At 46.3% G+C, this 26,714-nt stretch overlaps 1 protein-coding gene across 1 annotated transcript; it reads right to left on the reverse strand.

Moving 5' to 3' along the window:
* Nucleotides 1–375: 375 nt before the first annotated feature.
* Nucleotides 376–25,517, reverse strand: LOC139664678 (tenascin-like; the record flags this gene model as incomplete). Its single annotated transcript, XM_071543599.1, has 10 exons — nucleotides 25,380–25,517; nucleotides 14,071–14,659; nucleotides 12,746–13,966; nucleotides 11,143–11,406; nucleotides 10,356–10,471; nucleotides 9,649–9,802; nucleotides 4,805–5,074; nucleotides 3,225–3,410; nucleotides 1,804–1,893; nucleotides 376–639 (listed from the first exon to the last, which is right to left on the reverse strand). Coding segments are annotated over exons 2-10 (3,052 nt in total), but the record flags the coding sequence as incomplete, so codon positions are not given.
* Nucleotides 25,518–26,714: the final 1,197 nt, after the last annotated feature.

Genomic DNA, 26,714 nt, shown 5'->3' on the forward strand with positions numbered 1-26,714 from the left:
AGATTGTTTAGTTACTAATACTATCTAAGGGAAAACTTTACCATTAGCCATTAGCTTTACCTTGAAGCTCGGAATGTGGAAAGACGTTTTTTTTTCCCCCCAACACTGACCTGTGAGCGCCGCCAAAAGTCTTAAGAAGTTAATAATACAGGGTGTGTGAGACGTCTGGAATCGCAGGGAAATCTCTCTCAGAACGTGCCAACATGGCAACGTCCAGACACGTGTGCAAAAGGGAAAGCCATATTTCTTATCTTTCGTTCATATTTCATTTCTTAGCATATCTGCATCGACAGCTGCGGATGCTGCCGGTCGCGTTCCAGACTCCCCTGTGATCCCAGACGTTTCCCAGATCAAACGCTCCCCTCCGAAGCTGACCTGTGGGTGCCGAGACGGTGGCGGGGCCGCTGGTCCGGCGGCCCCTCTCGGCGGTGACGCTGACGGTGTACAGCATGCCGGGCGTCAGGCTCCTCAGGGTGTGCGACTCGGAGCCGCCGGGCGCCGCCGCCTCGGCCCTGTGGCCCTCGGCGGAGACGTACACCAGCCTGTAGGAGTCCAGCTTGGCCAGGGGTCGCTTCCACTCCAGCGTCATGGTGGTCTCCGTCACCTCCGCCACGGTCAGGTCCTTGGGAGCGTCCAGGGCTGACGGGGTGGGGGGGTGGGGGTGGGAGAGGTTGTGGATGGAGGGTTTAAGATTTGAAGTGATTAAGATAAGGTAAGATGAGCTAAGATGATAAGTCTTTTTAGGGCAGTGGTTCTCAACGTGGGGTCCGGGGACCGCCAGGGGGTCCTTGAGGGCATTCCAGGGGGTCCCCAGCAAATTGATGAATTGTTAAACTTCATTATTTTGTCATTTTAGAATGACTATTTTGATCATAGTTTCACGGTTATCTCTCTACCTACAGTACAGATAGTCATGGAATTCTGGACAAAATCATATCTGACAATAGAAATATTCTCAGATTTGGGTCAAAATCTCATCAAATGGAGGTTCCTGGCTCTAATGTGGACTAAATTAGGGGTCCTTGATATGAAAAAGGTTGAGAACCACTGTTTTAGGGATTATACATTATATATATATAGTATTTGCTGTTCTAAGGTTCTTTGCTGGGAAAAATCCTCTGGCGCGCAGCAAAGTGATGCGTTTTACGTTTCTGGTTTGTTTGGAATCAACAGAAGAAGAAGGACTGGGTAGTTAGCATGAGCAGTGATAGCCACCATGGCTGAACAGACAAAGAGAAGAGAAACTCAAACTGCATCAAGAGAAAAAGGCGTCACTGTTTGATTGACAAGAGATCACTGGGAAGTGCAGTGCAAACAAAAAAACATGAGGATCTCGAGGATTAGCACTTTAATGATCTCTGGATCATTAAAGGAGAAACTGTGTTGTTGCAGCAGCAAATAGTTATAATGGGATAAAGCCAAGAAAAATAAAATCTAAATAACCAACAATTTCAGCACTAGAATGCGATGTGTGAATGAAAAGTAGGAAAAAAAAAAAAAAAAACTACAAAATTGTTGCAAAATAGCAGCAGTAGAACATACTGAGACAAAGAGAAAATTAATGACAACTATGCACAATATGAAAACATCAAAAAAATAAAGTCTATACAGTATGAAATAACTGAAAGTTACATGCAGCAACATCAAACAACATGAATATGAGTATCTCAAGAAAGCAAATATGGGAATTTACAGCTTACATAAATAATGCGCATAATCTGGCCTTCTGGCAGATAAACTCTAACTTCAATAGGTATTTCAGTCATGCGTGGCTGTCGGATAGAGCAAGTGAACGCATCTCACCGGTCACTGCGTTGGTGGTCGCCGGAAGACTCTCGCGCTCGTCCTTTACAGCCGTCACGCCCATCCCGTACTCCGTGCCGGGTCTCAGGCCTGCGTTAACGGGGCAAAATAAAAACATCGCATTGTAGAGATGAAAAGCGACGTGATGCTTTGTTTTGCGCAAACCCGCAGAACGACGGCGAGGCCCTACGGAGAAGTGGCCAGCTGTTTTCGGCTAATGGCCCCGCACAAAAAACGCTCTCAAGTGTCTTGATTGCACAATAGATTGCGGGCCTAATTGGGTTTTATGGTGAGCTTGTGCAACATCGGTGTTGCATTTGCGCTGAGATGGATCTATAGGGCCCTTGTCACGGTCCAGAAACAATACCTGCTATGATACAGCGGGCTTCGGAGGCCCTTTGGTCTCCACAATTAAGCCCTCTCTCAGCGTGATCGCCTCTAATTCCTTTATTAACTCCCATAGAGGTCATCACACACAGAGTCTTGCAGCATGAAATTACACCTAATGCCCAGGAAACTCATTATCAATAAAATCACGAGCGTGAAGGCAATTACAGATAATAACTGTGTGAAAGAACTGCTGAGGTGTGTGTGGAGCGGAGGGGGACGTCGGCTGAATGGACACAGTGCTTTATTTCCAGGGGATGGGCCTCCCAAGGACAAAGAATCGGGCCAGACAAAGACACTATTACCCCGTTTTTTGGAAGGTTTTTTTTTTTTTTCTTCTCAGGGTGCCTAATCCGTCCACACGGTTTAGAAACAAACAAAAAAAAAACCAAAAAAAACCACATCCGCCTCAAAGCATGGCTTTATAATGGCAGCAGTACAGATAGATGAAAATGAGCCCCGCTTTTTTTCTTGTTTGACCAAGATCTCACACTGAAACAAGCGGCAGTGTTATTCCGTTTACAGACTGAATGCCGAGCCCCCCTGGGTGGCTTTCTAATAAAGTGGGCCCTTTGTAGATGGGCAAACATTTTGCGACACTAAACAAAGGCAACCCATTTTGGAAATGAGCACGCTGAATATAGCGCTGACCATTTAAGAGGGAGCACCGCAAACACTTGGCCCAAGAATTAGCAGAATAAACACTTTACACTGTATAATTTTTTCCACAGATTCTTTTCAGTATTGCCATTGGGATGCAAAGTGGCGATGAGCTAATGTGAACTCAAAGCAGAAGAAACACCAACACATTCAATAAACCTTGAGCTATGACAAAGTCCCTCCAACTAATATAACTTCCCAAACTACTGAATTTCTGGAGACATTGGTCTTGTGGTTATTTGGTTTAGAAATAGCTTTCAAATGATTTTCTGGTTATTTTTACTGGGACTTTGCTCTTTGCCCAGACCAAACTGATGCCTATGTGTGGGTGTAATAATTTGTGCTTGTGTGTGCGTGTGTGCGGTGGCCGGTACCGGTGATCTTGGCCTGGGTGGTGCCCCTGGGTCCCGGAGGGAAGAGCAGCTCTCTATGGTCCCCTCCAGACAGAGGTCCGGACTTGATGCGGTAGTTGTCCACCTGAGCCTTGCTGTTCTTCCACTCCAGGGTGATGCTCTCATCAGTCAGCTCCACCGTCTGCAGGTCCCTGGGGGCGTCAAGGTCTACAACACACACACACACATACACAAAAAGGTGTATTACTATTAGTTGTGAGGGCCTTCCACTGACTACAAACCTTAAAGGAATACACCAGGTGTTTGGGAGATTGCACCAGTCATTTATAGTATTGTGTCCTATTGCACCTAGGTGTGCAGAGAATGTACTTTCTCTAGCTAGCTTTTTCTTTGTTGAAACAAACCTGTCCCAAAGGCTTTTCCTCTTTCTGTTGCATTCTTCAATATCGGATCGCAGCATTTTGGCAAATTCTCACCAGGAATTCAGGAATTCACGCTTACATTTTTTTGTAATTGGTATAAGATGGGTCATAGAGATGCCAGTACCGCCAAACCTGCTCTGCTAACCCCTCTACAAATTGGTCCATCTTGGATAAGCTGTATGTAGCAAAGGAATTCTGGATGTGTGGTAGTGTTTTCACCAGAAATTAGCATACACTATGTTGAGTAAGATAGTAAGGTCCATGCTAACACTTGAGCATACACTATGTTTAGTGATATTAAGCTCCATGCTAACACTTTAGCGTACACTGAGTGATAGTAGGCTCCATGCTAACACTTTAGCATACACTGAGTGATAGTAGGCTCCATGCTAACACTTTAGCATACACTATGCTGAGTGATAGTAGGCCACTAGCACTATCTCTAAAGTGAGAATGTAGCAGCTCTAAATCTAAGTGGTAAGTAATCTTAAATTATATGTGGCCAAGTCTGGCAGTTTTGTGTAGTAAATTATACAAAATATATTAAAAGAATGTTTCAAACTATCAAGAACTACTTTCCCTGTTTCCATAGGAAATGATGGTGGTGGGTGCTAGGAAACACACAGCCAAAAATCACTATGTAGTGGATGAATACTAGCCCTGTGTAGAAGTGAAGAACTGGCAAAATTAGGTCATCTTTCTATCCTTGGGAGAACATTTGGTCCTCATAAGGATAGAACTACAAGAACACACACACCCATCCACATACACACATCAGCAGGGGGTCCTCCCTCGTAAACACATAGCCATCAGTAAAGTATGTGTGGTCCAGCCCCCCCAGTGGAGACGCAAATCCACTCTTAAAGCACTGCAGCTCATTAAACCTTGCTACAATAAACCGTTAATGGCTTTTCGTTTTTCATCTAGTAAGAACATTACATTATTATAAAAAACTGTTGGGTAGATCTATATTTTAGTCTGAATAGTATACAAATTAATTACAATTCAGCAACAGCTTCATCTTGTCTGCTCATATTGTTTTGTTCACACCCTACCAAATGCCAAATACTTCAAAAGCCTCAAACTAGACTGATAGGTTTGCCGATATATCAGGCCAATATTAGCCTATTATTGAAAACCAGATACCTGCCAGTCTGCGTCTTCAGTCTTCAGTCTTACCTGTGAGGAAGGTCTCGTAGATGGGAACGCTGGTCATGTCTCCCTTCCGGGCCATCAGAGACACCTCGTACTCGGTGTCGGGGCTGAGGCCCCCCAGGTGGTGCTGGGTGTCGGTGGAGGACAGCTCCACCACGTTGCGGTCGCTGGGGTCCGAGCTGGGCCCGTAGGACACGCTGACGCCGTCCACCTGGGCCACGGGCTGGAACCAGGTCACCAGGGCCGTGGTGTCGGTCACGTCGCGCACGTCCACCTGGCTGGGGGCGTCGATCACTGGAGGGATGGGGGGTAACGTGTACCATTAAAATTCCCCAATGATAGGAATTTCAATTTTAAGTTACTGCTTATCAAAAATCCATCTTTTTTGACAGGCAGTTTGAGACTAACTCTAGTAAACGCATCACAGCTGGACTTGGTCTTGATTGGCTGCCCTCACTAAACAATAACTGAAATCCTTCCAGTCAGACCAGTATGCAGCATTTGAACTGACTCACTCAGCAGGTTTACCTCATTTGACTTTGAGGAGCTGCTGTTGTCGGCCAATTAGAGTGTAGTATTGTGAGGACTTAGTCTACGAATTCTCAACTTTTAACTAAACAACATTTATTTGCGAAATATCATCAAGAATATTATTCTTATCCTGAGCGATAGTACTGTACATTTGAAAACGAAATCATGAAAACTGAATAATATGGGATGTTAAAATAGGCGTTGGAGTAAAAGAGAAGGTCTTGTGACTGTGAAGCCACAGGTTTGAACCCAGCAAGACTAATGCGTACTTATCGGATCTGAAATTGATTTTAAACTCAACCAAAACTAAAAATATGATTTTTTCCCCTGGGCAAACAAAGGCCCCAACCCTCTCTATCAATACCCTTGATGGTGTCTCTATTCAGTCTGTTGATAATTACAAATACTTGGGAATTTGGTTGGACAAAAGCTTAAATTTTAAATACCACATTGACTATCTTGCAAATATGACATGACAGAGAAAAAATTAGCAGCACCTGGAAGGCAGCCTCTTACAGTTTCCCAGTGACTAATTTTAACTTTAGCTTGTGGCTTGTTTTTAGCAACATCAAGACTATAGCAAACTTAGCTAACTGTAGCTAACGTTCTATGACATAGTGAGATCAAGCGGCAAGCTTTAGCTAAGATAGTAACATGGTTGACATTATAATTCAGTGACAAAATGGAAATAGCTTCAAGAGAAGTACATTGCTAGCTAATGCTAATTAGATAGCTTGCAGGTTATTGTCAAACTTTGTGTTTCATAAATATTGAGAATGATGCACTTTAAGCTCTTGCTCTCTCAATGCTCACAGTTGCACTTTGCATTTGAGCAGGAGAAAAATAAAATGGCCCAACTGTGGCAGTGTTGGTGCCTTGCTCTACCCATTGAGCTACAAAGGGAATGGAACCCCTAACCCTGACAGTGGACCGTTAAGGTACGAGACAGGGCAAGAACAGAAGAGGCAGCGGAGCCAAGAGGGTTGGGCTGGGTTAGGGTGGGAGGATGAGGGGCCGGAGGGTTATGTGCATGAATACAGTCATTTCTGCTGAAAAATGCGACAGCCCTCTCGCATTTATGAGGTTATTTGAACTATTTACAGATCAAATCCCCGCGCCATGAAGGGCGCCTTTCTCCGGCGGTGAAATTGATTTGTCACACGCAAGCAACTTCAGGAAAGTCAACCCTCTGCGCAGGGCTGATAAAACGACGAATCTGCATTCGAGCTTAACACAGATTTGTCTTCTGAGGAGGCTGGGAGTGTGTCGCTCTGCTGCCACGATACCATTCTCCTGGGAGGCTGGTTTCCCTCGGAGCCTGACTGCTTGACTGACGGGCGCCTCCCACACACGGTGGGTGGGGTTGGAAAGGGGGGTGGAGAGAGGAGAGAGCAGAGGGACTCACTTCACACAATTAGCCCCTCAGCATGCAAATCCCACAGTATGGACCGCAAGCCGGTGTAATGGCAGACATTAAGAGAGCTTGAGTGACACCGAGAACTCTGAACCTCATAATCCAAGCTGCGCTGACACGTGCGCACATGGAGGCGTATGTGTGTGCGCAAGTGCATGCATGCATATATTGTATAAGTACATATACTGTATATATAAGTGCTTATAAAAAGTATTCACCTGCTTGACACATTTTCTTGTGTCACAAAGTTTGTTCAAAAGACGTTTAATTGGGATTTTTTGGGGGAAAAAAGTATTTCTATCACCGAAATAAATGTATGTCAAAGTATAACATTCCAGAAGAGCAGGAAAAATTTGCTGTCCAAAAACTCTTAAGAAATCCACAAATATTAGAGAGATTTTCAACCAGGTCTCTTCAATATATTATATATCTTAATGGGATTTTAAGGTGTAAGGTGTGTTTTGCTTCAGAATGCTGTAGCAGTGTGGAATACCTGTGTTACTTATGGACAGCATTAGATTTCAGTTCTGTGATTTCAAAGAAAAAGAAAAAAAGAAAAAGAAAAAGAATCCCACCATCCCACCATCCCACCATTACACCATTACATCTACAGAGTGCACTTTCTTTTCTCTGATTTTCCCGTGGATCTCAATGAAGAAATTGGACAGAAAAAAAAAAAAAACTACTGTGCTCTGCAGTGTCAGTCATCGCTGTAATTTACTATCCCTGCTCTGATTGAGGAGGAGGAGGGCGGCTGTATGGGAAAAGGCTATGACAGGCCTTTAATGGTGTTTCCATGCACACTTCTGTTTACTCTGGCGAGGCGCGGACCATTTTCAACCCATAAATAAGCAGAGAGGAGTGAGCTTGACCCAGCGCTGGACCGGGGGGGGGGGGGGGGGGGGGGGGGGGGGGCGTCTATTAAAGTTAGCGCTGAACGCGGTGAACATTGCTGAAATTGCTTTACTCGTATTCGTCGAAACAGAAGTGTCCCGGGGGGTGAAGGCTAACGCCGCTCGAGCCGAGGGTTTCGGTTTAACTCCGGGAATATTCCGCGGAGCTTCATTCGTTAAAAAGAAAATACGCGCTCGACAACTTCAGCAGGAGTCGGAGCGGTATTTCAACCAGCCCTCGAGCCGCCTAAAAATAGCCCGGCTGCTGCTGGCAGGTGTGGAGTGGAGATTTCAAACCCTATTTTCCCTCTTTATATTGATCCCCCAACCCCGAGTTCTTCAAGCTGTTACAAGCCATTGGGCTTTACAGCGACAGCCTGATGGAGATATGATTTTGCTCATAACCTGCCGATAGGGGCTGGGAACCCATATCCCTCTTTAATACCCCTGCTAAATCACAACTACGCAATGAAAAGTAATGAGCTAATCACTCAGGGTTGACATGTCAGGCTGTTTTCAATATGCTGTCGGGGGCTGCAGCACGGATAACCCAGAGAGGGATATCGAGACCAATGAACCCGCGCATGGTATGAAGGTGACAACCTGTTATTCTATTTAACTTTGAGAATGACGATTTACTCCGCGAGAACCTCTATTCTGGAAGTCACCTCCTCTCAATCTGCTGCAGTCTGAGTGGTGGAAGAGGACTTTAAAGCACTTAGTTTTAACATGGGGGGTTATTCTGCACTTGACCACCATGAAAACCAGAATATAAACTAATCACCAAGATCGGATGCAGCTGGGTTCGGATTTTTCCTTGCCATTCATTTGAATGAGGCCACAAAAATAACCTGAAAACGGACATTTAACACGTTTGAGAACAGATTCAACAACAGATCCCACTTTTAAGACAATAAAGCAGTCCTGGGTCCTTCGTCATTTTGCATTTCTATTCTTGGTTTACACTAAAATTAGTATTTAAAAATGAAAGTAGATCCGGTCTCCCAAATAGGAACTACCTCTCTTAAATGGTATCCCTCCGCTATGTTCTCTTCTATCAATAAATATGCTATTTGGTGAAATTATGTTGTTGGACCCACAGTCAGTTGTTGAATCTGTTCACCAACGAGTTAAATGTCAGTTTTCATTCAAATGAATGGGAAGTAAAAATCTGAACAATACAAACTCGTCCAGCTGCATCTGATCTTGTTGATTAGTTTATATTCTGGTCTTCATGGTGATTAAGTGTAAGTGAATAGCCCCCATGTTAAAACTAAGTGGAATATTGCTTTAAGGCTTATTCCCCTGCAAATATGCTATGGATACAGGGATTACAGTTGACACTGACAGGTCTCTCTGTTGAGAATCCACTTTTTTGATATATATGCATTCCTTTATCTATATAATTATGCAAAGCTAGCATTAGTAAGAATGACAAATATGAAGTGGTATACTTGCAATTCTTATTAAATTATGAAATCTGCTTTTCCAGCATCCATCATTCAAGCCTGGGGAATAGTATCTCTCCACTATAAGGATAAGATTCTGAAAATCCTGTGTTTATATAAAGGTCACAAATGGCAGCATTTTGCACTGTTGCCAACTCGGCGCCTATCTATCAAAAATGATAAGCCGGGGTTATTAGAGGGCGGCTCAACACTCTGGGCTGTATACCATGTTTTCTCAAGGTTGTGGGTTCAAATCTGTCTCACGATCTCATTTCTTTTCTTTATTTGGTCCGGCTTACCTGAAGCTTTCCACTGCAAGCTATCTCATAAAGCAGAAATGGCCTTAAAAAAGATATCCACCATCCACCATTTGGAAAAAAAATGACACCTATTCTTACAAAATGGTTGAGACCTTCACTTTACAAAAACCTTCACTTTATGTTTTTATCATATTGACTGATTTAGGGTAGCGAAATCATTCCAAAATGAATATATATCTCGCCTTTTCGGAATAAAACCATTCAAGCAATCTTAAAAGAAAAGGATGATAAGCCAGTTAGCAGTTTGAATATAAACACTCACTTGTGACGACGTTCTTGGAGGCCGGCGGCCCGCGGTTATTGTTCTTCACTACCTCCAGCTTGACCTCGTACTCCTGGCCGGGGCCCAGGCCCGACTGCTCAAAGGTGGTCTCCGGACGGCCGAGGGAGTTGAGAATCTCGCCATTCTCCTCTTTCTGCCAGCACCGAAAAACACCAGTCATCAACGGCTACAAAGACGAGCCCTGGCATAATGTGTGTGTGTGTGTGGAGTGGGAGCGGGACGGCCAAATCATACATAATGGCGCTCTGGGTGGTGTTTGGGCTATAGAGTTGACAGGGGGACGCGCTTTAATAGACTGTGGCTTTCAGCAGATCCCAGTAGCACTGTTTGTTAAGGTTTATATGAGCACTCAAAAAGGAAAACAAAACGTCAAGCGAAATAATGATCGCTTGGTACCGTACGGTCGTCGGAGCTGTCAATAGAAGCAGAACAGGACATGCTAATAGTTTTAACTGCTGGGGTTTTCTGGGTTCTGGCTCGGCTAAGTTATTTTCCACAGGACACTCAACCTGGTCCACATGTATGCACATGAGGCGATTATTGAGTTTGGGAATTGGGGGGTGGTCTGTGGTTTCTACCAGAGGAAAATGAGGATAATGATAGCCTGTGCTGGGCTGTGCGGAGTTCAACCGCCTCCCGGAATACAGAAGATCCATTAAGACGGGCGGCGGGACAGCTGGACTCACGGTGTTTCTGAAGATGAGGTTCCAGCCGTCAAAGGGGATGTTCAGCGGGTCCCACTGCACCTCCACCGAAGTCTCCCTCACCGACTTGAACTTGAGTCCCTCGGGCTCAGGGAGATCTGAGAGGACGGGAAAAACGGTCCATTTAATTAACTGTTTTCAGGACAAAAAGGAGAATCGGACCCAGCGGGGGCAATGACATGTACAAGTAGACTATGTGTTTCTAGCTTCGCATTCATTGTCTCCATCTCGACTTTTTGGATCCTGTCTGTCATTGGAGCCCAGTCATTTCCCAATGACTGCCCTTGTCTTTAACTTGCCTATAAACTTCAAGCACAATTTGTTAATCAATTACACTGCAAAAAATGTCCCTCTTGACAAGTCATTTAATCTAGAATGGAGTCTCTTTATATTTTCGTAAAACATGGGAATAAATCTGCCAATAGTGCGAGATAATCAGCTTGTTTCAAGAATTTCACCAGCTTCTTGATACTAGTGGGGTGATCTGCCTTGTTTCAACATGTTGACACTATAAAATGCCTGAAACAAGTGAAACTGCATTGGAAACAAGTGTAATCATCTTACCTGTCATTGGCAGGTTAATACTTAAACATCTCTCACTTTGATATCACTTACAATCATGTATACTAGAAAGGTTTTACACTCTATTCTGCAAATCAAAATGTGGGTAAAGTGAGTTTAGGTGGGTTTACCCTCCACTACATCCCTGACCAAAGGTTAATGGTGTGTAGACTTATTAACTGCATTTTCTAACAGAGGATTTACATACGTGTCGCCACTCTGGCACTGACAGGAACACTCCTCTTGTTATTGAGAACGGCATAGACGCTGATCAGGTACTCCACGCCGGGTTCGAGCTCCCGAATGGTGGCCACCTTTTGGTCCCCGGGCACCCGCATGTCCAGCTCCAGACCTCCAGGGGCCGTGGGCACATAGGTGACCAGGTACTCGTTCACCAGCATCTCGTTCACCCAGGACAGGTCCACGGTCTCCGGGGTGACCTCCACCACCGTGAGGTCCTTGGGCGGCGACACTATGGAGAGACACTGGAAGTTAGGGAGCTGTAGGGAGATGTGCTTTTTGTCCATTTTAAAAACCTCTTCAGGTTTGAAGAGTGAATACAGGATTCAGAGACATGTTATATGGATATTTTTTGCAGTGATTGAAAGCTAATGGTACATACTAGGCCTATAGATTATACAGGGTTAATAATTTTTTTTATCTCTTTCATTAGCGAATGTAAGCTTCATAATGTTGGGGCAATATGCCTACATGGTGTCAAGAACTTAAGCAGACCTGGGAGATTGATACCATCTTCCATACCATAGTTCTTTTCATTCACCTTCCAAAGGGTTAGAGAGTGTTCAACAGTTACAGATGTTTGTCTGTGACATTCCTGTGACATTGTTAGATTCCAATGATCACCTTTAAAGCATGGCTTGGTCTGGACCCTGGTTAGACTGCAGACCTTTTAGTTCCCTATGAGCTGGAGTGCAGCCTGAGAGCCTTTCTGACTGGCCCACAGACACGCTCCTTCAGTCCAGACAGGTTTCCAATCAGCAGTTTCCAGACCTTACTTTTTTTTCACACGATTCTGCAGAAAATAACTACACAATCTAAACCAAATTATCAATTCACAGTGTAGCCAACAGCCATGGAAATTCACAACCCCCGTGTCACCATTTGGCATCCGCATTAAACTGGAACATTATTAATTCATAGAAAATGTAGTGCAGCCGAAAAGATTATTTGTGCTATCAAGTGGATATGTTCCCAGAATGTATTTGCCAGTGTAAACAAATGATACAACATAAAATGGCCCAGTCAGATGGCACAGGTTAGATATACTGTACATGGAGTAGAGGAAACAACACCCTAGTGGGGTACACACTAGATTCCCATCCAAACCACATATATTTTAGATCATTTGTAAACAAACATGCAGGAGCTATTTTATATTTTGTTAACTGGTCAGCCAAGTCGACTTTGGGCGTCTCTGCTGTCGAGAAAGTAAAATGTAAGAATGAATAACTATGGAAAGCTAAGAGGCATAAAGAGAGAGTTCCTGCAAGTGGCCGGATGTCTGTCTTAACCAATGGAGCTACCTGGTTTCATATATGTGTATGTAGTTGTTCTGTAAAGCAGTGGTCTTCAATCATTTGCCACTGAGCCCCAATAGTCTGCAGGTTTTCATTCCAACCAAAGACTACATCAGCTGACTTCACTAGTCAGTTCCTCCCTCTCTGGTTGAAGCATATCAGTGGAATCAGCTGCTGTAGTGTTTGGTTGGCACTTGGTTGAGAACGCGCTTGACATATTGAGCACTTAACATAGGAACCTGCCTTGACTTGACTGGATACGTTCTATCTTACCCTCGGAGCAGTCCTCCCCGATGAAGCCCTCGTCGCAAACGCACACTCCGTTCTCGCAGCGTCCCTGGTCCTGGCAATCCCCTGGGCAGGTGAGGAGGGAGCAGTCCGACCCGGTGAAGCCTTCGAAGCACACGCAGGTGCCGTCGACGCAGTAGCCCCTCTCTAGGCAGTTGTTGGGACACGTCTTCTCGCTGCAGTCGTCGCCGGCGAAGCCCTTGTTGCAAACGCACTGTCCGTTCACGCAGCGGCCGCGGTTCAGGCATTCGTTGGGGCAGGTCAGCTCGCCGCAATCCTTGCCCGTGAAGCCGACGAAGCACACGCACTTGCCGTCCACGCACTCTCCGCGTCCCATGCAGTCTTTGGGGCAGGTCTTGATGCTGCAGTCTTCCCCGGCGTAGCCTTTGTCGCACACGCACTGTCCGTTAACGCAGCGGCCGCGGTTCAGGCAGTTGTTAGGGCAGGAGAGCTCGCTACAGTCTTCGCCTTGGTATCCTGCATCGCACACACATTCTCCGTTAACACACTGGCCTCTGTTGCTGCAGTTGTCGGGGCACGAGAGGACGGAGCAATCTTCGCCCTCGAATCCCGGGTCGCAGATGCACCTGCCGTTGAAGCAGTGGCCCCGCTCGTTGCAGTTGTTGGGACAGGTGAGCTTCGAGCAGTCCTCTCCGCTGTAGCCGGTGTGACACACACACTGGCCGTTCACGCACATGCCGCGGTTGTTGCAGTTGCCGGGACACGTGAGCTCGCCGCAGTCTTCCCCGGTGAAGCCCTCTTCGCAGTAGCAGGTGCCGTTGATGCAGCGTCCGCGGTCGTAGCAGTCGTTGGGACAGATGAGCTCGGAGCAGTCGAAGCCCGTCCACGGCTCGTCGCAGACACACTCGTCCTCCACACAGCGCCCGCGGCCCAGGCAGTTGTTCAGGCAGTTGGTCTGGGAGCAGTCCTGGCCGATGAAGCCCTCCTCACAGAGGCAGGCGCCCTCGATGCAGTGGCCGTAGTCGCCGCAGTCCAGCAGGCACAGCTCGATGCCGCAGTCGTCCCCGTCGAAGCCCTCGAAGCATACGCACTTGCCGTCCACGCAGCGGCCCTGGTCCTGGCAGTCATTGGGGCACTCGGGTTCGGTGCAGTTGGGGCCCTTCCAGCCAGGCTCGCACACACAGCTGCAGGTCTCGGCGCTCCAGTTCCCACGGCCATTACAGTAGGGCTTGGTGGCCACTTCACCTAAAGGAAGGAAAAAAAGGAAAAAGTATGTGTCATTATTGCAGTATATAAATTAGAGCACAATAACATAAACAATCCAAGGCACACACATGGTGCAGGCTTACCTGTGACTTGAGCGCCACAGCATCCTGATCCGCTGCTGCACTGCTCTCTCAGACTAGACAGCTCGGATTCCAGCATCTCCAGCCTGTTCAGGATGTCCTTGATGTCTGGCAGGTGGTTGTCGCAGTTGCACGCCTGCTTGGGGATGTTGATGCGGTGGGTGAAGACGATCTGGTTGTCGCCGTCCACCGTGTGCTCCATGTGCTCGGTGTTCTGCATGTCCGACGGGACGTCCTTGTGTTTGAGCTCGGTGCCGCCGGGCGACTCGAGGTCCACGGAGCAGAGGGAGGTGGTGGGTACGTTGATGTTGTAGACGTGGTTGAACACGACGGGCTGGTCCGGGTGGGGCAGGGTCAGGTTCTCTTGGGTCTTCTTGGGCATCAGGGTCTCTCTGCGGTGGCGGATGACCTTCTTGACCAGGCCGGCGGTAGCGAACTGGAGGACCAGGGCCATGCTCACACAGCCTAGGAGAATGCCTTTCATCCCCATGATGACAGCCTGGCACTGGGGCCTCTAGAGAAGTAGTGGCCGGAAGGAGAATGGAGTCTATACAGCTATCTACCTAAGGGACGAAGTTGTTGTCCTTGAGTCCTAGAACAAAAGAAAGCATAGTGTGAGGGGAAAAATGAAGATAGATTCTTCTTGAGAAAGGAAAATAAGGCACATCATTCACCTTTACATTTTAGCTTTGACAGACTGTTGATGGATAGACACTGAATCAAACCTGTGACCTTTTGGGTATGGGACAGTCTCTCTAACCACTAGGCAACCCTGCTGTCCCATATGTTAGAGTTGTGTTTGGGAAGATAATGGTACTATATGTGCAAAGTATCAAATAAGCAATATCAACACAGATCTATTCACAGTCAAGAAGCATACAGAATTGTATTGCTAGTACCTTTTTTGGTTTGCCCTTGTCATTCAAGATGGATTCAACAAACGAGCCCCCTCCACACACACACACACACACACACCTGGGACCGTGGCTTCAGTGAAATGTCATAGTATCCCACTAAAAGCAATTAACCTTCCGCTGTTGCCCCTCACAAAAGACCACCTCCAATCCTGTCTCTGCCTCTGACCCATTTTAGCCCCTCTGCTCACAGCGCAGACACTTAGCGGATGACATTAGGGCATTCTTTTCACCATTCCTCTGAGGACCAAGAGTGGCAATTACAGCGGGGGCGGCGTGTGACCTTGAGGATGTGGAGCTTATTTTCTGACCACGCTTCATCATGACAGGCTGCCACAAAACAGTGTGGTAACACCTGCATGGCGGGAAGGAGCCCCCCCCCCCCACCCCCCCTCTCGCAACCCGGACCACAACTCAAGCTGACAGATTAATACCGGTGTGTGGTTAGACCATCTGTGGGGTTCCTGTGAGCAACAAAAGTCTGCAACTTCCCCTGCTGCTTGCAAACTGGCGGGTCAGCATTCCCGGACCGCTCTCCCGACAGCCATTGGGTTCCGTAGTATAGTAACACGATTCTCTCCTTCCCCTAGGTTACTGGGCCATTTCAAAAGGCTCCTGAGAGACATGTTGTTTCTTTTAAAAGTAACGGTCCGCTGGAAAAAATGTGCTGAGGTTGAATCATGGCGCGGAGCCCACGTGAAAACTTTATTTTTTTCTTCCTCTTTGATCTTGCCGTTAAATGAAATATACAGGTTGGTTAAAAGCAGGCCCTCGCTGTGTGTAGCAGAGCTCCAGTCTGCAATATTAACCGATGTTAGATGTTCTGTGTGAACAAGGGGAATCGATTCTTGACACATTTTTAGCGCTACTCTAATTATCAGGTTTCCAGTAATTTATGTGCAGAAACATGAGAGACATAAGGTGAAATGCTTGGCCTCTCATTACCGGAACAGTAAGGGAGGACAAAAATGTGAATGCAGTTTTAGCACTGGGCGGTAGACTTGCTGTCTTCAAAAGTGTCTGTTCTGGGATGTGTTCACCTAATTGCACTTCAGATTTTCCACACCTTGTCAGAGACGCTGACACCAACCGTTTCCTACCAGTGTGTGCCTTGGCTGCTCTTGAGGTTAACAGCAAACTGTTAGCAGCCAACATGAAATTGTCTGAATAAGCAGACAGAAAAAAAATGCATGATTGCAGGCATACACAGCGTATTACAAACCCTGCATGCTTCATTCAGACGATAAGATACAACTGAAGGGATTTCATTTTCTGGAGCTGATGATACGGTTGTTACAGCTGACCGGGTCAAAGCGACATGGGACACGGTAACAAGGGGCGACAAATCATCAGGCTGGCTGGCCGTTCTCCTCTGTGCAGGAACAGGGAAGCTGACAGTCAGCAGGTGATATCCTAGGAGGAGGTGCTCAGTCTCCTGAACCCAGGCTGACGTGTGATTAGGCGGGCTGACAGATGAGCTCTGCTTGGAGGGATCCCACGGCTCTTCAGTCACCCCCCCCACCCCCCAGCTCCAGCCTCCCCAGCCCCCTGATTAGACAGGCAGGGATGAGCGCCTCCATGATGGGCGCACTGTAAAAGCGCTAATGTAGCCTGCTGATGGGAGCGCTGAAGCTCTGGGCCCTCGAGGGGGGTGCGAAAGAGCTCCCCCCCCCCCCCCCCCCTCCCCATCTCACTCACTCATTCACACACACTCAGTCACACACACACACACACACGCCCACACACACACACACATACACACAAATACAGTCACACTGCTGTGCCCAAGCATCACAAACCAGGGATTAAATCAACAAAATAGCCAGAAAATTGCTTTGAGTTGCTGCTAGGGTTTTAGTTCTGGGCGGATGGTTGGCTTTCTCACTTTGAAGGCTGGCTGCTCTCCACATGGACCTCTGAGCGAGGCAACCCTGAGAGACCAAAGCAGGCTTTGTGCGAAAATCTGTGGCTCTGGCAAAACTCAGCATTATTCAGAAATAGATGAAGAGAGGAAACTTCAACAGAATCTGAGAGATATTTCGATCCAGCGTTTTCTCCTCTTAGCTACCGACTACTAGCATTTAATATGCAGCAAGACAATGACAATATGAGAATCTGAGTGTGACCCTGAGAAACGGAGCACTGATTCCCCCTTTTGGACTTCCTTCAGGAGCCCCCTGTGGCCCTGGCACTATGCTAATGCAGCTGGTTGCTGGCACTCTGGAGATGGACTTGACACAATTTGACTGCTGCTGCTTTGTTATTCTCTCACTTGGTTTTGCTCTATAGTTAGCTTTTCAAACGGCAACAAAGCTTGTTAGCTGCCTTGTGGTCCAATGTTGAGGCGAATTTTACCAGGGGAAACCTGCTGGCACCCGGATTTAGTGCAACCGATCTAAATTAGCCCTGTATTGAATGAGCGCTAAGGCAACACTTGAAGTTTTATACCTCACACAGTGGAGAGCTGGAAATGCTTTAAAGGTCCAATTGGACTCCATTTCAAAAGTGATTAATTCCCTTGTTGCCAGCAACTTTAAATTTATTGTATGGCATCATTCTTTCAGGATAAAAGTGAATGAGTACGCCAATCAAACAGCCATCTCTAATCCTACCCATAGATCTCCATATGGGAAAATCAGTGCAACCATGGGTTCTTCATATCAACTTCAGATCATTAAGCATGGATGAGCATGCATGTATTTTACATCAGTAGTGATGCATGTACATCATGTAAGCAACATGCAGCTGAAAAATGCATTTCAAAGCGATGCTCACTCCTACCACAAGAAAAGTTAACAACCGTGCTCCGTCATTTGTGCAGCCCAGACGAAACGGTGAGATCCACAGAGTTCAGATGTAATCCACAGGAGTGCCTCTTTACATAAGTCTTCCTCTCATACATCCCTGACTTTCCCATACATAAGCGTAATGTAAAAAACATGGCACCTCCAGCCAATTCAAGCGGCGATAACTCCTTCCCTCGCAGCAACAAGCATTCTCTGGCGCGTTCCTCGCTGCTGCTTCTTTTTCACTGCCATATTGTGCGAGTCTAGAATCTTAATCCTCTAGTAAATCAAGGGAATGCATTTATTTTACACAAAGGACCAAGAGGATCAAGATAAGAGTAAAACCAGGACAGTCCAGTCAGCACAAATCCCCCATAAGCTACTGGATATCCACATCTCAACATGGTGTGCTACGATTTATCTCATTACCGGCGGCCTATCACTTAGCATTGATCTTGTTTTTCATTTGGACATTTGCTGTTTCAGGGGAAATAAAATAAAAAAAACCTACACCTGTTTGTGAGATGATGACTTTACCAGTGTTCTCCTTTCATCCCACTCCCCTCCCATCTTTTAGACATGAGTTTTACTTTCAGTTGGTTTTAGAGGAGCGTCTGTGATTGATGAGCAGACTTTCTGCCTGTGGAGGATTGCGCACAAGTCAGGATTTCTTTCAAACTCTAGCCTGGGCCCCCATGCTGACAAACTTAATCGTCACCGTTGTCTACCTTTGCTAAGACTCTACCATATGGTGGGCCCAAGATAAATCAGAGCAAAACACTACTGCTCACCAGGCATTCAGCAACGGTTATCACTACAGCCATTCTGAAGAGAAAAAGCAATTTGTTCGGGGTACAACAGAAAGGCAACTGTTATCGCTTTGTGCAACAGCCACATCTGTTAGATAACTTGAACGCGGACCAACATGGTGGAGCAGTCGGTACGTTTCTGTTCAACGCAGGAAGAAAACATCTGATAGCGACGATCATTGGATAATAGCGGTGTCACGAACTGACACCGCAGCCTCTGTCAGATCGCTCGACAACAAACAAACTGAATAATGAAGCAGCGTGGCCCACTTGGTGTGTAAAAAGCTGTAAATATTCAATGACGACAACTACAACTCAAGTCCCAGGACGGTATGTTAAGCAGGTTTGATAGGATGCACATGCTTTCTTTTCATTTGTGAAGAATTTATCAAGCTTGCCTAGTTTTGTAGGTCACCCGTGACAAAAACTCAGCTTGAGTCTAAATCTGGGTCGCTGGTAGGCACTGAATGAAGGGTTATTGTCTCTTTTCACCTTGAGATGCACAATATGAATGTGACACTGCGTACTGTCACGCTCGGGGGAAAATGACCAGGAAATGGGCCTCAATCAATGACACTCACCACGCCAAGACTGATCAAATAAACGCCTTTCTGCCTCTAATCACACCTTAAAGATGAATCTTACATCTCACCGGTCCACCATTCCACCAGTATTGAAATCTGCTGATAAGCAAATAAATCATAATCAACGGCAAGGTGAAAGAAACCTTCCATATGTCCTCTTGCTAGAGCAGGTGAATATTGATTAGTTCCTATATCTCCACCAAGGTCATAACCAGAGAGATAGCAAGTTGCTGAGGACAGCAATATGCGGCTGTGAGTTACAATCATCAAACATAGAAATGAATTTCCAGGAAGAGGCGTAGCGTGAATCGACTCGCCCCGGCGCGGGATCGATGGCGCAGTTGTTGCTGGTTCTCAGAATAGGTTTTTCAATTTTTATCACCTCACCCGCTGGGAGACACTCGCCGCCTTTCTCTATCTGTCTTTTATGACCAGTGTGGCCATTGCTGTTGTGCTGAACTGAACCAAACCTGACACCGGGATAAAGAAGAAAACTGCTTACTTTATGGCTGCAGAGAGAAGTTGGAAAACAAGAAGACGAAGCACTCAATAGCAACTCATTTTATGTGAGGGAAATGACTGGACAGGTAAGACCGATTGCAGAATTTGGGTAAAATATGGCTTAGGCCCTGACATTGTGACACAGTTCATCAGCAAAAGACAAGCCCCTTCTCAGTCTCCTCCATTGGAAAACCCTTTGCCATCTATTTTGTCTGACCTGCACACATTTCAAAGGCAAGTTCGTCTAGGCAGGTCAGTGCACCCAACATAAATCAGCATGAGTTGTCATGATAAATGTCAAACTTCCGTTTTGTACAATCCCTAGGTCCTGAACTCCTATTTCTGTCTGTTTGATGGTACATGGATCCAGCTTCACAGATGGAAGAAAAATCCATATGTTATAACTAGGCTTAATTTCAAATTACTTGACTTTAAAACTTAGATATATTATTTTTATTGAGGATTTCTCAATAAAGTCAGAGCATTATTTCCACTGTGGTCCTCATGACACCTGAAAACAGCCAGGCCAATGTGGCTCATTCTAGTTTTCTTTGTGTGTAAATTTGTGTAATAATTATAATTGAAGACATCTAATTAAATTCCACCCAATTTTTACAGCGTGCTTTCACTTCGAATAATAAAAAAAAAAGAAATCTTCCAAAGCACCCCAAACGAATCAGACTGAAGGCGCTGACGTTAAATCAATAAAGTGCATCAATATTTTCATTACAACACTCTCTGCTATCATGGCAAAAAAAAAACATCATTTGACTTGCTAAACGGAAATGAAACGGGGGAATATGGCTTTTTTTGACGGATGAAAAGAGCCGTTTCATCAAGCGCGGCTCCACTCATTGGCCCTCCACCGTGACCCCGTTGGATCTGATGACACAGATAGCGGGGGAGGTGGCGGGGGTTAGTGTGTTCACGGCTGATAAGGCGGACTGGAGGCTGGATCCGCGATACCGGCAGCAGCGGCACTTTATCTGGTTACTCCGAGAGAGAGAGAGAGAGAGAGAGAGAGAGAGAGAGAGAGAGAGAGAGAGAGAGTGCTGCCATGGCTGAGCCCCGTATCGCGCTCGCGGAACCTGCCGGAACGATTTGGAGCCGGCGTTGACGCGTCTGACTGATACCACCCCCCAAAAAAAACTCAATTTCTTCCAACGAAACCAATTTCCGACGTTGACACTAAGATACAGGGAAAACGAATGAGGGGGCGGGGGTGGGATCATGAGTGCGCGCCGGGTGAATCGCAGCGCAGACAAAGTCAAATCTCAATTAATTTTTTTTACTGCATTGCGATTTGACTCGCGCCTATAGCCGTGGAGTCCATCAATATTCTTTAGGGCTCATCCTCCCCCCCTGCCTTGCCCCTCTCTCTCTCGTCCAGATGGAGCGCTCGGATGCTACTCATTGTTCACAAGGGTTTTTAACATGCTGGGTGCTGGTGACCCTACTGTTTATTAGCCTAACCCCTGTGTGGTGGCAGCCTCATCTGCAGCCTTTACAGCATGTCCAAACCGCTAATTTCTCCAGACAGTCGTAACCGCGTAACCCTCCATTCTAACCCGCTTCCTTTCCTCGGCTTTCACACTGCAATTACTATAAAAATCTGTCTTTTTCCCCCTCTACCTGGCAGGCTGTGTCGTAACGCCGCGCCGAGGTATTGAGGTCAGCTTCGGAGAGGCGTCTACGCTTACCGTGTAACGAACACCTTCCCTCTCAGGTGATCGGCTGCAAGGTGAGAGCGCAATCTCAAAAAAACAAGGATCGTTGCTTGGATCGTTTTGCATGATCGTCGCCTCTTGTGAGCTTTTGTACATGTAATCGCTACCGGTGCATTTTCTAAAAGTGGCATTAACAGCAGAGGCAACGTAGAGGGGGACGACCTGTGGACATTTGTACCAACTGGCCCACAGACCGACAGATGACACCTCAATGTGTGTGTTTAGTGACTTTATGACTGAATGACGATCCACTCTCTGCAGTAGAAGCAAATAATCTGGATTTTTGTGTTTATGCAGCAAAGGAAACTGCTCACTTTCTATGGGGGAATGCCTCAGACGTATGCGGTCTAGAGTGACTCAAGTGGTAAATTCAGACATTGGAAGGAGAGACTTTCTCTGTCCTTGGTCCTAGATTCTCTCGCTCAAACTGCACCGCAGCAGAAATCAATTTCTTGCTTTATGTGCCCTGTGTTAGGTAACTGGAGGCAAAGGACCAAAGAGCGTACTTGAGTTAAATTTTTAGGGATTTTTTCAAGGCCTTTCAAAGACTGCATATTTCAGCGTTTTACACACCACGGCTTTATTGGTCACTCCCATTCCGACAGGAAGGAAGGGATGTCTTTTTGTCTCCTCTGAAAATGGAGGCGAGTGTGTTGGCTGTGATACCAGGACATCTGTTTGTCCTTGTCTGCGATGAAAGCCCGAAGCGTGTTGCGTGTCCAAATTGGGAGTGCCTTCCATTCAGACACTTGTATGAGCCTAATGACCCCGGTCCCTGAGGTCTGCTCTTCATTGGCTTCCCCCGTTTTACCATTTTCCCCAATTTAAATCGTCTGCCTCTCTCAAAAGGGCCCCCGTCTTGTTCCAGGAACATTATGGCTCATGCATTCCAATGTGCAGGGTCACCGGTGGAGGCAAAGTGTCAGCGCGAAGTGTCTACCACATGTGTTCGTCTATTGGCCGCCTCCAATGGAGGGCCGGGCAACACAAAGGCATCCCGGATCCCACAGCTCCGAGACTTCCACTCCTCTCCCATCGCGCATTAGCATCAGACGAACATTAAAAACCATCTGGGATGTTTAAGACACTGGATTCCTCTGAGGGGGGTCTTTGTCCTGTGATGATGACTAATCTGACTGGGCCTCTCTCCGGTCTCTTTGGCCCATCCGGAGAATGACACAGGAAAGGACTTTAGTGACTTTTTTGTAGGGCTAATGCAACCATATCAACAGAGGAAAACACAAATCAAAGGAGAGAAGAAGGCACACAGTACTCCTCCAAGTCTAATCAAGGGAATTTGAGGACAGTGAGAATTCTCATAGAGAAGATTCCTCTCCAGTAATGGGATTTTCATATGAAGAGCTTTGTTCCAATGTACTCTAAAATTCTACACTAAAAGTGACCTCTTACAAAATAACTGAAAATAAATCTGATATTACTTTATAAAGGATAGCGGGTATCAACACTTTGTCTTAATGACTGAATCCTCAATATTTTACAGATATTGAAAGATGAACTTCAGGTAATGATATTTTTTCAAAGTGGATACTCTTTATCCATGTCAAACAATCTGACCTAAACTACAAATACCAGAGTCTCTTCTATCATCATCACCAGGTCTGCAGTTTTACTGTATGTGTTACTGGGCTTCTTACATTCAGGTACTGAAAAAATCTCTTTGTTGAACCATCTGGCCCACAGGTGGTCGTACGCTCTGTGCAGCACAGCTCAGGTGAAATGATCCACAGATATTGCCATAAATTATGTCAAATCTGTCTGAATTTCAGCAAACAACCCAAAGCCTCAAAGCCCTATGGAAGACATTCAGCAGAAATAAGAGTGTTGAAGAAGAGAGACAAAGGGGAGGGCAAGAGAGGCAGCGGATTGGCTTGAATTGAAGATGACGTTCACTTTGTCCAACCCAAAAAAAAAAAAAAAAATCACTGCAGTTCTCCTGAGCCTTGCCCAGTGTGGGTCATCATGAATACCCACAATTATTGTTTCCTCTCAATCACCAGTGGAGGAGCTAAGTGGGGTTAAATACAGTCACCCTCTCAGAGAGCGTTGTAGGGCACGGAGCGTCGGGAGCGAACAGCTGTCCAAACAAAGGCCCGTTTCCCACTCATCTCCATGCCGAGTGTCACTGTCATTGGCTACTCCGTGTGCAGCCACAGCATCATAAAACATTAATGCACCGAGGGCTGCGCAGCCACCTACGAGCAGATAGAAGCAGTCTGTAGCAGGACGAAAGAAGAAACCTAATGCGGTGTCACGTTTCCCAAAGAAAGCCCGTAAGTTCTGAAAAGAAATCATAAACAAAATCCCGGGAGGAGTGATAATTCTCTTTCAGATCCGTGGATGCAAGTTGACAAGCCTCCAATGTCCCTTCAGTTACACATGCTGAAATATAGATGGGCTATTTCATTGTGTTTGCATCTCTCCTTCATACGCAATTACCATCCAACAAACGCTGCCCTGGTATCCTATGGGTCTCCTCCCCGGCACCCCACCTCATATCTCCACACACACCCACTTCTCTGTCTCTTCTCTCTCTCTTTCTCATTGTCTTCTACTCTGCTCACCTCTCTCTCTCTCTCCCTCTCCTCTGCCTAATGTGTATATTAGGGTTAGACCGATATACTGGTATGCCGGAATATCAAGCCGATATCAGCTTTTACATCAAAATCGGATATCGATCGATTTTTCTCAGCGTTCTCGGTGGTGTCAGTCTGCAAAACCTGCAGTGAAACCTGCCTCACCCTGCCTTAAGGAGCTCCCAACTCCAACTTCCAATCAAAATTTCATTAGTCTGGCTTTCAATGGGGAGTATCAGCGTTGCATGACGGTCTAAATGCGGTTTCAGAGGCTTTTCCACCCTGACAAGGATAACATTCTGGGGGAAACGCTGAATACTTTGCGCATGAAAACGGTCCAATTTAAAGAAACTGAATATCACGAAATATCAGCTATCAGCAGCACTAATGCAAAAATAACGGTATCCGCCTTCAAAAACACATATCGAATCTTATCTCTCTATCTATCAAACACTCTTTCACACTCTCTTCTCTCTCACACACACGGGTTTATAAGCTGATCCTGGGACACGACCGGCAGACAAAAAAAAAAATCGAGCTGACCCGGAGATGGAGAGCGGGCGAGAGCGCGCATGGAGACGGAACAGTCGGTGAGTGTGTCTGTGTCAGTGGGGCTGGCAGTTCACAGCCAGACAGGCAGCAGTGTGTGTATGGCGGAGAGCTGGGAGAGAAACCAACCAGCAGAATCTAATACAGAGCAGCTGTCTGTCTCCTGGGTTACAGAAGCCTGCTGTCTGCTGGCAAACGCGAAGTGCGGAGGGAGAGCTGGATCGACTCTGGCAAGCAGGCACACACACACGCACGCACACACACACACACTAACCCTACCCCTCTCTCCTCTCCTTCCCCATCTGACCACAACTCAACATAAGCCCTAATGCAAGCAGAATTATTCAGTAGATCATCACTGACTTGCATCTCTGATGACTCGCATTACTCTTTATTTTTACTCGCTCTGCTAATGAATAGAAAATACCCGGCATGAGCACAAACTTTCACAGTAAAACATAATGGGCATCCAGGTGCATGCAGTAAAGAAGCAAAACGAAGCCAGGTTCTGAAGTCTTTGCTTGTAAAACATGAGGGCGAATTACAGGAGCAGCTTTGAAGCATAGAAGTCATCTTTTTTGTTTGCCAATACAGCCTGCATTCTTCACTGTATGTTAAAAGACATATGTCAGCATATAGCACATTTTATATTAAATAACAAAAAAAAAGTTTTCATATCAAGTTATATGAAACTGCGAAAAAATTCAGAGAAAATGGGCTTTCTGGCTGTAAAGCTGTCAAGCAATTATCTCAATTATGTCAATCAAGCCAAGCAATCAACACATCGATTCTGCTCCCATTCAAACGCACCATCGCACTGTTCCACGCAGGTAAAGAAGGTGACTTACCTCCAATTCCACACAGCCTCTCCACTGATGAGGGAAAAACCTCTGAGCTGAAGCAAGTGTCAGGGGGGGGAGGGAGGGAGGAAAAAAAGAGAGAAAGCCTTATCAAGCCGCCTCGACCGAACGTCTCACGCGAGTCTGTGTCTCTCAGAGCGCTGACAGCTTTGTCATCTTTCCTCCTCTCTCTCTGTGTTCTCCAAACAGTGTTTACTCCAGTCTACCTAGAGAGAGCCGGCTGATGTTGTGCAGCCAGTGAGAGGAGAGAGAGAGAGGGAGAGGGAGAGAGAGAGAGAGAGAGAGGCAGAGAGAGAGAGCGTGTGAGTGAAAGAGAGAGGGGAGGGAGAATTCCCTTTCTCTTAAACAGTAGACCCTCTGCGGTCAGACTCCACTCCCACCTACCGCTCTCTTAAATGCCCCCCCCCCCACCCTGTCCCTCCACCCCCTCCCCACCCATTCACCCGCCCCCCCCACCCCCCCCATACCATAGTGACTTGAAGCTAAGGAGCTGAAACGGGATGCCTCAAGGCTGGAAAGAGAGAGAGAGAGAGAGAGATAGAGAGAGAGACAGAGAGAGACTGACCGACTGAGAAGGAGAGGAAGAAAGAGAGTGGGAGAGAGGGAAATGGGGGGGTGGGGGGGGGGCTGGCGGACCATTAGCCGCAAATTGCAGCGGGGCGAGCCAATGGAGAGGGAGATATGGAGTGAATGCAGGCCCTGCATTAACATAGCGTTTAAGGACTTGAAAGGGGGGGGGCACAGGCGCTGGCTCGGCTCCACCGGTTAGAATGGGACAGGAGGGCTGGGATGCGAAGTCCCGGCAAACAGTATGATGTTGAAAGCCTGTGTAAATGTAAAAGTTAGCTGCTACCTGCGTTATTTTTGCGAAACCGGGACCTAAATGTCTTCCGGATGCCATTTAAAATCAGTTTCTAAAGCTGTTTTAATGGGAATTTTTTCCATCTTGTGCTCGTTCGGGTGGATGTTGAACTCGGCCAAATGCTTGCTGGGATGCTGCTGACTGACTGCGATATATCGTATAATATCGGTATCGCGATACGAGACTAGATAGATCGTCTGGGATTTCGGTTGGTCGTAATATTGTGAAATAACTTAAATGTTACTTCTTCCAGGTCTTAAAAGCTGCGTTACAGTAAAGTGATTTTTCTGAACTTATTAGTCTGTTCTGGCTGAGGAAATTACTGATTACTGATTGCACATTACTGATTACTAATGATCATTACTAATTTAAAAAAATTTCTTGTGAAACATATCTAAGGAACTGGATATCAGAGACAGATATTTACTCAAAATTCTCATGGTAGCAAGCAAGAAGGCAAT

The sequence above is a fragment of the Centroberyx affinis genome, unplaced genomic scaffold, assembly GCF_046629955.1.
Source record: "Centroberyx affinis isolate AG114_WGS23_722 - 3 ecotype Tasmania unplaced genomic scaffold, CSIRO-AGI_Caff_v1 ptg004355l_1, whole genome shotgun sequence".
NCBI lineage: Eukaryota > Metazoa > Chordata > Actinopteri > Beryciformes > Berycidae > Centroberyx > Centroberyx affinis.